Source organism: Athene noctua, chromosome 4 (assembly GCF_965140245.1).
Source record: "Athene noctua chromosome 4, bAthNoc1.hap1.1, whole genome shotgun sequence".
NCBI classification, from domain to species: Eukaryota; Metazoa; Chordata; class Aves; order Strigiformes; family Strigidae; genus Athene; species Athene noctua.
Genome location: NC_134040.1, coordinates 2,681,013 through 2,696,663, shown reverse-complemented (window position 1 = coordinate 2,696,663; position 15,651 = coordinate 2,681,013). Strand labels below are relative to the sequence as shown.

The window sequence follows — 15,651 nt, the reverse complement described above, 5'->3', positions numbered from 1 at the left end:
TTCTCCCTAACTTAGCTGCTCTGAAATGGCCCTCTGGGGCCATGTCCCTTGCTCCACTGACCAGGTAGAGTTAAGCACAGAAAGTTCACAATGTGCATGTGCTGGTTATTGTCAGAAATAATGGCCCTGCCTGCACTTGTGACCTGTTATCCTTATCCTTCAGTCACCTTGATCCAGAGGATCTACTGGACCTTACTCTGGGGTCCACAAGCGCAAGTTTTCTCAGCTAGAGAAAACCAGGATGTGTGGGGCAGTGATTTGATTTGCTGCTGTTCTGTTTTTCCCACGTGTGATCCTGAAGACTTAAATTCCTTTGCCTTTTGAGTCCCTGATCCACCCTGGAGTTAGGAAGCCTCTGTAGGGTTTCATTCTGCACTTGCTACGGAGAATCAGTGTGTCGTTCAGCATTACTTGTTTCAGTTGCCATTATATTATGTCTAGAGTGCTTCAAACCAATGTTATTTTAGTGAGTGAGATATAGGACCATTAATCACGTATTAGTTTTTAACTGCAGTGTTCTTCACAGTCGTACTTAACTTGGCTTCAGTGCTGTCTGGCTTTATATATATAAAATAAAAGTGCTCTTGGGTACCATTCCAAATCAAGCCACGGTGCTGGCATTTTCATGTCACTGAAATGCAGTATATTATTTCTGTACTTTTTATCTCTCATTTACTTAGCTTGTCTGCAAAATGTAATAAGTGACTGGAGAAGAGATATTTCTGGTCTAATTAAAAATACTTGACAATACTTCTTGACAACAAACTCCTTGAAGGAGAATATTTTTGGATATGAAGTGGTAGAGACAGTGTCTAGATCTGAGTCAAGGGAAACCCAATTTGTTTCAGCACCAGATTTGTTGATATCTGGAGATAAATTAACCACGTTCTGTCACTCGCATTTTTGATTTCTCAGCCACAAATACATGGAACATTCTACAGACGAGTGGAGCTCTGGTGCAAGGAGGGTATGGTCACAGTAGTGTTTATGACCCAAATACAAGATCGATTTATATCCATGGAGGTTACAAAGCATTCAGTGCCAACAAATACAGGCTAGCAGATGATTTGTACAAATATGAAGTTGATTCCCGTATGTGGTAAGTAGTTCTTCTTCCTCTGTAACAACCCCCCCTGCCATCACTATTGTTTGTAGTGGACAAGTGGATGGGCTATTTGATAAGGGTACAGTAGTATGTAGTTACCTGCATTTGGGATGGATAGTGTGCTCTTGTAGCTGTTATTTTATGTCCCTTTATGAATAGAGAATTATCTAATCACATATAATCAAGGCCGTGAACAAGCCAAAAAATCCATTTTAATCTATTGTTGTATTAAAGCTGAAAAGAAAAATATTTGATGGGATTTTCTTGCCAGCGGTACAGACTGTGCATATGAGTGCAGTTACTGCAGTCAAGTGAGTGATAATTCATTCTGCAGTTAAGACCACAAAAGAATTTCTATTATAACCCCATTTTCTTCTGGCTCTGTAACTGCTTGAAACATTCATTTCTTAAGCTGAAATCTTCTGTCATTTGTTTCTGCCCAAAGGTGACTTTTATTAAAAAGGTATAGCAAAAACTTCACAACTTTGAGCTTTAGAGGTGAAATAGATTTTCCTAAATTTTGTGGCTTTTCTAAAGTTGTTTTTAAAGGCTCCTCACAAAAAGGCTCATCTTTTGAATTAACACATGGGAATTTGAGTCACCCTATTTCTCTTTTGGGGAGTTTAAAATAGCTTGGATTTCTGCAAAAACTGTTTGTGAGTCCATAATGATGAGTAAAGTAACCAGTGACTAATTTCCCAAACCCTTCCTTCCTGCTCCGTGGTACAGGCAGTAATAACCACACTTCTTCTTTGGGTTCACTTGATCCTCCACTTCAGCCGTGGAGCGGGCAAATCTGGCTGAATAGGCAGAAAATTTCACAAATGTGACAATATTCTTCCAAACTGCTGCAGCACCAACTTCCTTTCATCACGTTTATTTTGTCAGTCTCGAGAGGACTGTCTGAGCAGGCGAGCAGTCGCCTTGCAGCGAGGTGCGTAGGAGTGTCTGCTCATCTTTATCTGTAATTTTTTTGGGTGCCATTGACTCCTTTTTTTTTTTTTTTTTTTTTTTAATAATTCTTCAGTAATTTAGGCCCTCTCTCCCTCTTGTGATTTGATGGAAGGGCAAAAAAAGCAGTCCCCTGATCATGATTTTGGCAAGTGTGTTTCTCCCCATCTTCCCTCCAGTGTTCTGGCAGCTTCACAGCCGTGGCAGGCACTGAGAAACGCTCAGAAAGCCCCCGTGTGCTGCCATACCGCAGCTCGTGCATTAGGAACAGGTCCCTAATTTGCTGAATTAATTCATTATGAAAGTCAGGACTTCGGTGCGGGCTGTGTTGGGGGGTGCTGCTTTGTGCAGAGCTGGTGTGAGAGCCTGCAAACCATGACACCGCTGCCTGCGACACAGACACAGCCCTGTCGGGATTTTCCTGCAGTCCCTCCCTCTCAAAATAACAGGGAAATTCTACAGAGAGTGACCCTTTGTGTTCAGTGCCATTAATTTTCCTGATTAAAGGTGAGGTCAGTGGCGAGTATGATTAACGCTTCCCATGATTCAGTCATGGATGAGGCGTTGAGTTTTGCAGGTATTAAGCTGCAGGGCTCCGTTATTGGCAGCTGCATAATTTCCTTAAAATCAGTTTGTTAGTTTTAAGCAACACTTGATGCCCAGTTTGAAAGAATTCTTTAGGTTACTATAAAAGCAGAGTTACTGTAAAATACTGGAGTCCTCCCATATCAGTAGGTTTAGCTGACTGTGCTCAAAAGCCCAGTTAGTGTGAAAACCTGATAATCCCTGGGGAAAGAATTGATGATTTTAAGATCCATAGCTTTGGAAAGAGGCTTTCGTGGCTATATTTCTCCTATAAATTGGCAAGCAGATGGGAAGATGAGACAATGAAATTACAGGAGGAATTGAACAGTATGGAAAGAAAGTTGTTAAGTACGTCATTAGGAAAAGTAGTTAAATACTACCCCCCCCACTCCTCCCTGCGTCCTGAAACCTTCGTCAACTTGGATTTACGGCTTATTTTGTCTTTGCCAGCTACTAACCAGTTTCAATGTGTTTTTCTTTCTGAAGGACTATTCTTAAAGACAGCCGATTCTTTCGCTATTTGCACACGGCTGTGATAATGAGTGGAACCATGCTGGTGTTTGGAGGAAACACACACAACGACACCTCCATGAGCCACGGTGCCAAGTGCTTTTCTTCGGATTTTATGGCGTATGATATCGGTAAGTTCTTGCAGAACTAATAATAATAATAAAAAAAAAAATTTCTTAGAGAGTCAGGACGAGCTGTCTTCAAGAAGACTAATTTACATGCTGGGGTTATTATACTGAATGCTACTAAGCATGCTGCAGAAGAATGTGTAATCAGGAGAGGCTCGTTTAGCTTGCTACACATTACCAAGCAAATGAGCTGGTGCAGTGATTTCTAGCCAAATACAGCAGCAGTTATTTGGTCAACAGTTTATATACACAACCCTGGGCCTTAAAATATTTCTTTAACAGAAGACATATTGTTCTACCATCTCAGCCATAAAGCTATCCTGATATTTTGAGTGTGTTTTAATCTGTGGTTTATCAAAAATGAGGGCTGTTAGGACAGTTACATGCACTGGCATTTCACACCCTTGCTTTAACTGCAGGCTGGCTGACTTGTTTGGCTGTGCTGTTTGTAATGTCAGATTGTTTAGATGTGTGCTTTATAAGCATAAATATCCCCATAAGCACTATTTAACAGTAAAGCCAAATGATTAGATTTTATTTGGAAGGGTTAGATTTCAAAGAGTTTTGAATAGCCAGAAGAGGGCAGCATTTATTTGTGAATTTGGAGTCCAGAGACAGTGCATTGAAGAAGAAGAAAAGGAGATGAAATTATATAAAAGAAGGTGCATGCACGTCCAGATAATTCACACTGTAGAAAAACATCATTCTGTACTCATATCACATTCTACCTTCTGCTCTCAGAATTCCTTAAATGTGGTCTCTTGTGATTGATTCCCTGAAGTTATCACGGAAACCTGAATTCTCGGAGTGACTGTCCGCTGAGATGTCACTCCTGGTTTGTGAAAGGAATATGCAAGCAAATGGATTACTTTCAGCAGCAGGGCTTGGCATCCTGGTGCCATTTTGCTGTCTGTTACAGCGGTCATTCCCTTCTGTTTCCTGTGATTTTTTATTTTTTTTTTAAAGTCCTATCCCTGTGGAATTTACTGTATGCTCCTACCTAGCTTTATTTTTTGAGTTTTTTCTTGAAGAATTAAAATGAGGATTTCGACAGTCACAGACAAAGTAATTATTTCAAACTTTGATACCAATAGTGATAGATTATTCTTGCTACATTTTGCTGTCTTCCCTGACCCATTGAGCTGTCTATTAGATGTAAAACACAAATCGAGTTAATTTGACAAAAGATGCCAATAATTATGTTCATTGTAAGGCGGTTTAGTTAACAGGCAGCTTCCTGTTACATGAAATAAGTGTTGTAGTCAACCTGCCCAGGCCTTATGAGCTTTTTTCAATTAGAGCTTGCATTGATTGCCCTTCACATGACAGAGATGAGAAGTGTTCTGGTGCTCTGGGTATCCTTATTTCTTGGGGCAGACACTTCAGCCTGGAAAAAGCAGCTTTTTTTCCCGGAAAAAAAGACGACTTTTTCTGTTCTTTTCATAGCAGGACACCTTATACATTATTTGCCTTATCCCATTAGACCAGGAGCACCACCAGGAACACGTTAGGGTGCTTGCTGATCATTAGTGTCACAGCACAGACAACTACTTGGTGGTTCTTCATGCCTGATCTCTGCAGGAATTGCACTGATCGTGTTTGCGTTGGTCTCCATGGGAATAAACCCATGTACTGTGGGGAAGTGTTGTAAATTGTAAAGTGTCGTAAATTCCACGGGGATAGGACTTAAAATCACAGGAAGCCGAAGGGAATGACCCCTGTAACAGACAGCAAAATGAGAGAGATCTCGAGGGGCTGGAGCGAGGGCAGAGGAGGGCAACGAGGCTGGGGAAGGGCTGGAGAATCAATCCTGTGAGGAGGCAGGGCAGGAGCTGGGAGTGTTCAGTGTGAGGAGGAGGAGGCTGAGGGGAGCCCTCATCCCTCTCTGCAGCTCCTGCCAGGACATTGCAGAGAGGCTGGGGCTGGGCTCTGCTCCCAGGGGATCAGGGACAGGACAAGAGGGAACGGCTGGAAACTGCCCCAGGGGAGGCTCAGGCTGGGCAGGAGGAGAAAATGTTTCCCAGCAAGAGTGGTCCGAGAGTGGAACAGGCTGCCCAGGGAGGGGGGAGTCCCCATCCCTGGGGGGGTTTCAGGGCCGTTGGGATGAGCTGTGGGGGATGTGGGGTAGGGGAGAACTTTGCAGAGTCGGGCTGAGGGTTGGACTCGGTGATCCCGAGGGGCTTTTCCAACCGGAATGGTTCTGGGGTTCTGTAACAGCATTTGAAAAACACCAAGAGCTTTTGTGGCTGTGCCACCATATGTGGCTATGGCTATCACAAGTTTAATATTAATGTACTTATGTGTTTGTTATTGATCCCTTAATGCTCCCAAGGCTTGAGCTACCCGGGAGAAAACCAAGCAGCAAGGTCAATTGATACAGAGTGCCTTCGGAGGAGAGGCTTAGTAACTGCCTGTCTTACTCCCTAATTTCATAGTATGCTGTCTGCCTAATTTGCTCATTTTTAACATCTTGTTGATGAAGGTTAATATCTTAGTGATGGTTGAAAGACTGGAGAAAACTGAAATTAAAATACAGTCTAAAATAAAGACTTCAAACCTAGGGCTTCTCTTTAACCTTTGCCATTAAAACTTATTTCTGCAGTAACTCATTTTATTTACCTCATCAAATTTTTGTTTTTTTCTCTCCTCAAATTCCTAAATAATCAGACCCATGCACTGAGCGTTGGGAGGATATAACCTTATTTATTTGTGTGTGTGTGGGATGCAAACAGATGTCACTGAGATGTGTGCTGAGTTTCTCTGGGGGTTTAGCAGATTAGGTAGATCTGAGAACGCATTAATGCTTTTTATCCTTTTATCCTCCAGTTGACCAAGTTGGGGCGTATTCAATCCAAATTGTCCAGATAATGCCCTGTTTTGGAAGGTTTCAGGATAGCAATCCAGCTGTCTGTGTGCGTGTGCATTTCTTGTTGCTTCTCAGGACAAGCTTTTGGATTGTGTTGGCGTTCAGGTTGGGTGAGCCCTTGGGTAGAGCAGTCTCACGGTGTTTTTCCTGTGTTCTGCACGCTGCAATGTCTACTTGGTACTTCCTATCCCCAAAATTGGTCTCTCTGGCTGCTGGAGTTTCCTGCTCTGCAGCAGTTTTGTCTCTGGGTGGACAAATGCCTCCTTTAATCCTCTGCCTCCTCCTGTCAATGAGCCACAACATCAAAGATGCTGGGTGGGAGTTACAGCCCCTCCATCGCTACATGTTGTCTAAAACAAGAATGGGATCTTCACAGGCAGGTTGTCTCAAAATGCAGTTATTGTGGGTTAAGTATCCATTCTTTATCATTTCTAAGTGAGTTTTAACTTTGTTTTGGTTTCGTGTGTTTTGGGTTTTTTTTCCAAAACTCAGCGTGAAATATTCATGTAAAGGCTATACTCATATAATGATCTTTTCTCCCCACAGGAGAGAAGTTTAAACTTTTCTATTTATCCCATCAAAAATTCAGTTCTGATGACAAACATAGAAAGAGGCTGGATGTTTTCATAGTATATGTGTTCTATTTGATTAGTATATTTAATGAATCCTGTGCATCGTAAATTTTAGGCTTGGCTTAACTTGTAAGTCAGGAAGGAGAGGATTCTTTGTAGTTTCAGAATTATTCATTTTTTCCAATACTTGATCTTCAGTTAAAAATGGGAAATAAGCTTAGAAAGCAAAACATTCCAGGCCTTCTATTAATCTAGAAAAATATATTTCTTGGCCTCACATAACTCACAACTTGATGGATGAAAAATCGTGAATTGCTGTCCAATTTTGCTGAAGTCTCCTGTTAAAAATTGGAACCATACACGCCTGTTTCAGGAGTGATGCTGGGCTAGGTTAAATTCTTTGAAAATCGAGCAAATCATGTTTAAAAATAAACTTCAAAATCACAATTTCTCAAAGTATTAAATCCAACCGAGTCTTACGTCTTTTATTTATCAGCACCCTTGAACAAAAGTTTCTGCTGGAGCAGGGGTTAGGATCCGTTTTTTTACACAATAATTCTGCAGTTAAATTTGGTAAAAAATTAATAAGGTTGTTTTTCTTTGCCTTCTTAGTGTAACTATGTACTTGTTTGAGTTTGTGGGGTTTATTTTTCAGAGGTACAGTCCATGGCACAACAGTTTTATCTTGTTTTAAAGAATCTTGGAGTATTTGAGGGCTCTGTAGATCTTTACAGCAGATTGACTTTTCTGTTTTAATTGCATAAATTGCATACAACTGCCTCTGGGACATAAACCCCAAGGTGATCCCATTCACTTTATGAAGTTTAAGTGATCTGAATTGGACTGACTTTTCCTGCTTTTGTTGCTTTGCTCAGTGGGTTATATGTTTCTTAGGCTGTTTTTTTTCATGCTGCCTAAAGGAAGAAATTACCTGAGAAACCGAGTAAAAAATGAAGCAGAACTTAAAAATGTTATGCTAATAGAAAAAGATGGAATAATCTCACATTATATTAAGAGAGAAAAACAACCACAAATCCTTAAGCTATGATGAGTAAAAAATATTTTTAAAAACATGGATATCTACCCTCTAGGAACATAATTGCAATGGGAAGAAAAAAAATAAGTTTCTGTTCTCGGTGATACTGGTTTGGGGCAAAACTGCACATAATTCACATATAAACAGATAAAAAATGAACTTGTTATGCAGTGAAAAATTCCACTAGTAAAGGAAAAAACCCAACTCAAGCCACCACCATTTTTTTTTTTTTACGTGTGATTGCTAAAAAGCTAATAACACCTTCAACATAATGCCCTGAAACTTTTCTTTTTCATGAATTGTTTAGGTGATGGATGGAGGAGAGCTGTTACATCCTTCCTTTCCCTTTTTGCCATACCATGGCAGCTGGGGTGTAGATAAGTCTTTAATCTTGCAAAAGAAGATCACGCAGCACTTCTGTAAACTGTCCTGTTTCACCCAAGATTTGCATTTTGGTGGTGGGTGGGATGGTGTCTCTGTAGTTATTAAAGTACGTGGGGATATTTCAGGAAGAAATGTGCTCCGTAACTTGAGTCTTTCATTATACCGAGAAACTTTTCTGAAATGAGTTTTCCTTAATCCTAGCTTGTGATCGCTGGTCTGTTCTTCCTCGCCCGGGTCTCCATCACGATGTGAACAGGTTTGGACATTCAGCCGTGCTGTACAACAGGTGAGGGTACAAACATGCTGGGGGGCGTTGGGGTTTTTCATACCTCAGTAACTTTATGCACCCGTGTGTCCCAGTGTGCGTGTGCGTCGGTACCTGGAGATCAGTAACGTGGAGACCAGAGGGTTGAGGATCTGCCGCAAACCTCTCAAAGTTCTGAGGTCTTCACCCTTGTAATGTCTTCAGTATCCACCTGTCCCTATCAGCCCTTCTTCACGGGACTAAACTGTCTCAGCTTACCTGGTCATTTCAAAAATTTGCGCTTTTTTTTCATGTTTCTGTTCCTTTTCTTACCCATATCTATATTTCCATTAATTTATTTCATAAATTTGTATTTTCATTTATTTCATACTTCTATTTCTTACTTAGCTGCAGTGACAACTTTTATCTCCAAATCATAATTTCCCTGGTGCTTCCTAAATTCATCCATGTTTCAGTTTATATCACTTAGCCTGTGTGTCTCTCCTTTAGCTGTCGCATGATGTACAGTGTTCAGGTGAAATCATAGGTGAGATTTCTGCTGTTAAGCATTATATCACTATAATAATATCTGTGCTCTCAGGAGAACATCTGTTATTGTACTTGAGCCCGTGGAACCAAGTTTGAGAAATTATATTTCTTAGGAGTCTTTTGTTCTGGTTCTTTTATCCTCTGAGGATACTTTCTGTAAACCAGTAACTTTATTTAAAGCTCAGTTTAAGCCAGGCGGATAACTGTCACTGCCTTGAAAAGGAAGGTGTGCTTCTAGATACTCGTTTTGTCTCTAAAAACTTACTCGCTACCTGCTTGTTTCATTGTATACTGAATACCAGCTGTGTGTTTTCTTCCATGAAGGACAGCTAAGCTGGTGCATTACTTCTTCTTTTCATCCTAAAACAGGATAAAAATCATATCAGAACCCACTTATTATTCAACAAAAATGTTTATTTTTAGTTGCACCGACTCCACTGTCTTTCTAAACGGGCATTTGCAAACATGGCTGCACAGGGTTCTGTGGGTGGCATTTTTGTGTCACTAGTAAAATTTGATGTTTTGCCTGAAGCAGCTGTGATCCTAAAGAAGCTTTATAAAAAAACACTTCCCCCCCCCCCGCAATATTATTTTGTTTTCAGGGTTGGTTGGGATTTTTTTTTTCTGGTTGACACATGACTCTCTGCTCGGTTGCTAACAGCCATGAAAAATAACTGTGGTTTTGTCACAGTGGTATAGTGACTTGTAACAACACTGAATTGTTTTCTCACGGTTTCTGAAGGCTGGTTTAATGGCCTGATACAGTCTCCCTGATTTTTAGCCTTCCCTCCTTGTCTTGCCACTGTTCTTCACAGGAGGATCCCGCATTTCTGCCGCGTTTCGTGTGTCATCACGTTGATCAGGTGTCACCCAGAGTTTTGGCTGAGGAGGAAGGTCTGTGACCTTGGATGGGTTTGACTGTCTCAACACCCACATGTTGCAATTCTCTGGTTTCTCCGAAAACCAGAGCTTTGACTGAGCTTTTCTTTAGTGCCTTGCTTAACCAAGAGCTATTTATTTGGTTTTATACATGCTGGAGTGTAGTAAAACACTTTGCTCACACCTTGAGTCCCGTTGACTTGCAGCAGTGCGTGGTTTTATAACCACAGGCACAAATATTTATATCTTTACTTCCATTTTGTCTAGCACCATGTATGTATTCGGAGGCTTCAACAGCCTCCTCCTGAGTGACATACTGAAGTACACACCTGAGAGATGTGAAGCTTTTGACAACGAAAGCACCTGCTTGCGCGCGGGTCCTGGCATCAGGTGCGTGTGGGCTGCCAGCCCTCCTCGCTGCGTCCCCTGGGAAATGGCGACGGTAGAGCAGCAGCAAAAGGTCTTTGAAGACTGTCCTCCCAAGCCAGGTATGTGTCACATGATTCCGTTTCCCTTTCCAAAAGGCGTGGAGGGTCTTTTTCTTTTCCAAATTTTGTCTTGCGTTAGTTGTGTGGCGTTGTCAGACCAAGTTTAAGATGGAGGGGGCTGTAGTTCTGTTCCGTACGTGTCCTGGGAGACTTTCCTCTGCCTAAGCAGCTGCAGTGGCTTGGAGATGTTTCCACTTCTCCTTCCCCTGAAGCTGTTTGCTCATTAGATTTATTTATTTTTTTCCCCTACTGCACTGCTTGTACTTACTTTCCTATCCCAGACAGACATCATCAGTCAGGAATCAGGCCTGGACCATTGCTCTGTAGAAGTTTGCTCTAAGAACTGACCTTGTCAGAGCCAGCAATTTGCTGATGAGCACCACAGGGCATGGGAGGGGGATCTGGGTCCTGCAGCATTAGCCTGTGCTCTTCAAGAGAGCCAGCAGGAAGATTGTTTTAAGAAAAGTCACTTTGATTCTCCTTCTGCAGCGTTGTATGGGTAGGGGCATACAAAACCAACGTTTGTTTTAAGGTCTGATTCCTGTGTTCTCCCTTATGATAATTTTTAAACAACTCTTCAGCTCTTTCGTTGCTCTGAAATGAATTATACTAACCTTGATTCTGTAATAGATGGCAGGCTTTAATTATTTAAAAGAAATTGATGTAAAGGGACATTGCTTTGATGGGTTCTCAATGTACAATAAATTTTCACAAAACACGGGCGATAAGTAATTGGAAAGATGAGATGGAAAGTTCAAGCTTTGCATGAAAATGCTTCACATAATTGAAGGCCAGGCTCGCAGCAAAAATGGGCCTGCAGTGGTGGGAGATGTTCGCTGGCCTTGTGAAATGTCCTCTGGCATCATTTTCATGGGCACTGACTGAACATACATGCCTGGTCTTAGTTCATGCGCTTCCATTTCTTGGTGCGTTTTCTGCTGGTGTGTTTTACAGCTCTGTGGGCACTAAAAGTGATTGATGCTGCAAATGAACGCAATTTTCTATCGGTTCAATCACATGAAAATATCTGATTTACTAAGTAGTCGATAATGGAAGATCTACAGACGCTACTGTTTGGTTATATCTTTTGCTATATATAATCAAGTTCTTAGAGCTCTGTCAGGAAATGTCTGTTTTTGGTCATGCAGGTTTTTTTCTTTAATAGTTGTAGACAATGAAAAATGTGATCAGATTACAGACTGCTATAGCTGTACAGCCAATACAAACAACTGTCAATGGTGCACTGACCAGTGTATCTCAATGCATAACAACTGCACAGAGGAACAGGTAAACTCTCTCTATTAATACTTCTTGTAGTTTAAAACTTTGAAATATCAAATACCCAGATGCCTTTGTCTGTTTGTGTTTGACCCCTGTTTTGTTATTTCCAGTGCATGTCTACCTCTAAAGTGCTAACACGCTGGTAGGTTTTTTTAACTTAGTCCGTGGGCTTTTCATGGGATGCTCCACTTAAGTTAGGAGGATGTCTGTGGTAGGGGAGGAGGTGGAGGTTTCACCATGGTGTGATTATTCAGCAAGGCACAGAGCCACTTGGGTTTGCTAACAGTAGAGCGTTCCTAGGAAAAAAACCTTTTGTAAAAGCTCTGATAAAGAAAATGTGTCAGGTGGTGGCTTGGGGGAATACCTTGAATACACGTTACAGACCACATCCAGTGTCACAGGTCTTGAATATACAGGTTGCTTTGTAGGTCTGAACTGTGAAATTCAGTGTGGTAGTCATGGCTGTTACAAACCAACATTGGTTGGATGGGAAAAAGCCTCACCTGTGCTATTTATTTTAGGTTCCTATTACTCTATATGACAATTGTCCTAAGGATAACCCTGCCTATTACTGTAACAAAAAGACAAGTTGTAAGAGCTGTGCCATGGATCAAAACTGTCAGTGGGAACCTAGGAATCAGGAGTGCATCGCTTTACCAGGTAGGTGGTGGTTGTATTCATGTAAGATATAAAACCCCCAAATTCACCCAGTCCAAAAGTTGTGGGTGGTTGGTTGGTTTATGGTTCCCCCCCCCCCCCCCCAAAATCTGTAACCTTTTAGTTTTAAGCTGGAGTAAATAATGATGTTTAATCGTACCAGCTTTTGATATGAAACTTTATTTCTAGAAAATGCAGAAAGTCTGATGGAAAATTTTTCAGTCCCGATTGTCTGAAGAGGAGTATGATCATTTGTATAATTATTAGGCTGTATTTCATCTCTCTCTTTTCATTTGATAAAAGCAGTACTGTTGATATAATAGGCTTCTGCAAGATATTAGATTTAATAATGCATGCTATTTAATTTTAGAAACTGGAATTGTGCAAAAGCGTAATGGCACATACTGGACAAATTAGGCAAATAACACCTAAAGAGTATAAGGAAGATTCTTGTAGAGTGTTTCCAGTGGGAGCTCACAGGAATTGGTTATTAGTCCCTCTGTAGTAACTTTTTTTTTTTCCCCCCCCCCCAGTAACTGGGAGAGAAATACAGCATCTTCAGGGATTCACGTTTGCAGTTAATAAAATATAAAGGGAAAAATCCCAACACAGACAGGACCTTTTAATGGGCATGCAAAGCCTTTCCCCAGTAGCTGTGATAGGTCTGGATATGTCCAGGTCTGGCATTTGCTAGTTTAGAATAGGGAAAAAATAAAGAAACTTTGAGGAAGAGCCATGAGAGCAAGAAAAACATCTTTTAATGAGATAGACAAAGATCTTGGTCTGTTTAGTTTGTTGTAGAAAAGGGGATGACTTGATCATATGTGTAAAAAGCCCATCTGAAAACTTGTCACTTGAGAGCTTTTCAATCTGTTAGATAAATCTAAACCAAGACGTTGGAGCTAGACACAAGCTCTGCAAAAATTCACACTGCAAATGTCCATCAGGTTTTTTGGTAAGGAGTGAGGGAAATAATTAACCACAAAGAGTAAGGAATTCTTCAGTAGTGGGCATGGCTGTGCTCGAGGCAGAGCAGGGATTGATCCTGGAAGTTGAGTGCTGTGGGCAGGATTAGCACAACCACCCTCTTCTGTCGAGAGGTGTCCTGACAACTGTGGTTGAATCAGTGGCTTTAAGCCAGCAGCAAAATACTCGTTTGCTTTCCTGTGCTCTTTCTTTTACAATAATTTTACTATTCGATGTTGTAATAAGTGCTTTGGCTACCCACTGCAGATAACGAAATGCTGACGTCACGTTTAGCTCCCCTAAACAGCTTTCCTTTTCCTCCAATATTTTTGTACATCGATACCTCTGAGTGTGCCTATAAGTCCTGCTGGTTTGGGATGGGGCTGTAGGTTTTATTTTGGTGGAAGGGCTCTTTGACTCCTCTGAACATTGTTGAAGGTCACTTGCATCTCTGGGTTTACTTTCTTTTTTTTTTTTTTTTTTTTTTTTTCCCGCCCCCAGAAAATATCTGCGGAACAAACTGGCATTTGGTTGGCAACTCCTGCTTGAAAATTACAAACGCAAAGGAGAACTATGATCATGCCAAACTGTCCTGCAGATCCAACGGTGCGTTGCTGGCTTCTCTCACGACCCAGAAAAAGGTAGAATTTGTTCTAAAGGAGCTGCAGAAGATCCAGTCTTCGGTGAGTGCTTCTCTTTTCTGTCCCCTGAGTAATTAAGCTCTTACTGCAGAAGAGTCCTTGCTGTGGTATTGTATGCTCTGTACAGAACAGACATGCCTCTTAACTGAAAAGGACTGATTTTTCTTTTGAAATTCAACATACCCTATGGGTGCTTTTGAACCGAAATTGTAGAGAATGTAAATGGGCAAGATAAATATAAACATACACGGTGCCTCAAAGGTATCTCTTTCTATAATGAAATCACACACGCATTTCTCTTGTGGGATACATGACTGCAGCAGGAGTCCTCTTGTGACTTGTACACAATATTTTATAAATACGGGTCCCTTTGGGGCACCGGAGGTGTTTAATGTAAAGCATTTAAAGTTATTTATTCCGCTCAGAAAAGCGGCTGTTTAAAATGTCTGCTCCTTACTCTGCAGAGCTGCTTGGCTTATTTGGAGTTATTTATGTTTGATTTAGCGGCAGGTGCTTTTCTGTCGGAGCCAGTGAGAAGTGAATTGGAACCTGTCCCTCTTCATGCATCAATAAAATAAATATATATTTTGTTCTAGTCCTTGGCAGAAGCGCGGAGGTATTCAGGGCAGGTTGTGTAGGTGGTGCTAAAACCCTAACAAAGAACGGTGCTGTGCGGCTTTGCTGAAATCCTGGTTTAGGCTGCAGAGCTGCTGTGGCTTGACAGCACATCAGAGTAACTCCTCGTGGGTCCCAGAGGCCACTGTGGGCAGGATTGGCAATCAAGGAAGAGTTTTATGTAGGAAAAAATGAGACTGGAGGCAGTAGGATTGCTGCTTTTCAGGGGAGAACGTACTTCGATACTCAAGAGAAATATTTCCCTGTTGAAATAACATTCCCTGCTTTGATTCCCTTTGTAATTTTAAAATGGCATTTCAACAATTACAGGGTTTTCAGTTTAGCCAGGGGAAGGTAAGGTGCAATTCAAGCAGGATTGTTTGTTAAATCTTCTGTAAAGAGGGGAAGCCAAGCCTGGGATATTGTAAAAGTACGTGGTTTGAACAGCTCCAGGTGTTTCTGCATATCCCAGTAGTTAAGTGTAGTGTAAACTCCTAAAGACACATGGCAACCCTTCCCTGATAGCGTTTGAACCCTTACACTGGGGAGAAAAATATTGTTAATTTATGGTGGTTGGTTTTTTTTTAAATCTACAGTGTCCTTTAAAAAGTGAACCTTATAAACCTAAAGAGACTATTAGCCCTTTTTAGTTGATATTAGGGAAAATGCCTTTACTTAAAAAGCCAGCCTGTATCTGGTACTTGAACTTGTGCCATTCAGTGGCACGCTGCTGCTGTGCTGGGAGAGGCTGTTGTTTTCCCTTCTTACTTAAAAGAGAGTTCCTCCTCTTTTAAGCAAGCTGCATATAGATGTGTTGTAATAATAAGAAAACGCCTCGGTGTTGGCACAGAGTGCTGCGTAACCCCGCTGCGGTTAGAAGGTGCAGCTCTGAGGTTTAAGGGTGCATAAAATCAGTTGGAAGTGATGGTTATATATAGCAGTAAGGGAAGATGTATAGTCTAAAGCCTTCCTAGGACAGCTGTGCCACCAAAGCGCTTCCATGGAGAAAAGATGTTAACAGTGAAATAACATATTGTACCAATACAGTTCAAACGCCTCTTCCCCAAAATGTGTGTCAAAAAATAAATTGCCAGTAGAAATAGTTGTGTTATGGGTTCGTCACATTGAGAATTTTATTGCCAGCAACACTAGTTTAGATTTGACCTGCTCTGTCTCTCCACCCGTCCATATATA

General features: G+C 41.3%; 1 protein-coding gene across 4 annotated transcripts in view; it reads left to right on the top strand.

The window, feature by feature from the left end:
• ATRN (attractin) overlaps positions 1 to 15,651 on the top strand; it is a 154,392-nt gene that overhangs the window by 56,671 nt on the left and 82,070 nt on the right. For 3 of the 4 annotated variants that reach the window (XM_074904257.1, XM_074904259.1, XM_074904260.1), the window contains exons 9-15: positions 916 to 1,099; positions 3,128 to 3,282; positions 8,339 to 8,423; positions 10,077 to 10,297; positions 11,463 to 11,584; positions 12,100 to 12,238; positions 13,703 to 13,884. In XM_074904257.1, the coding sequence (XP_074760358.1) occupies positions 916 to 1,099; positions 3,128 to 3,282; positions 8,339 to 8,423; positions 10,077 to 10,297; positions 11,463 to 11,584; positions 12,100 to 12,238; positions 13,703 to 13,884 (1,088 nt within the window). Of the gene's footprint in view, positions 1 to 915; positions 1,100 to 3,127; positions 3,283 to 8,338; positions 8,424 to 10,076; positions 10,298 to 11,462; positions 11,585 to 12,099; positions 12,239 to 13,702; positions 13,902 to 15,651 lie in introns of all 4 variants that reach the window. The other variant, XM_074904258.1, reaches the window with a different exon arrangement.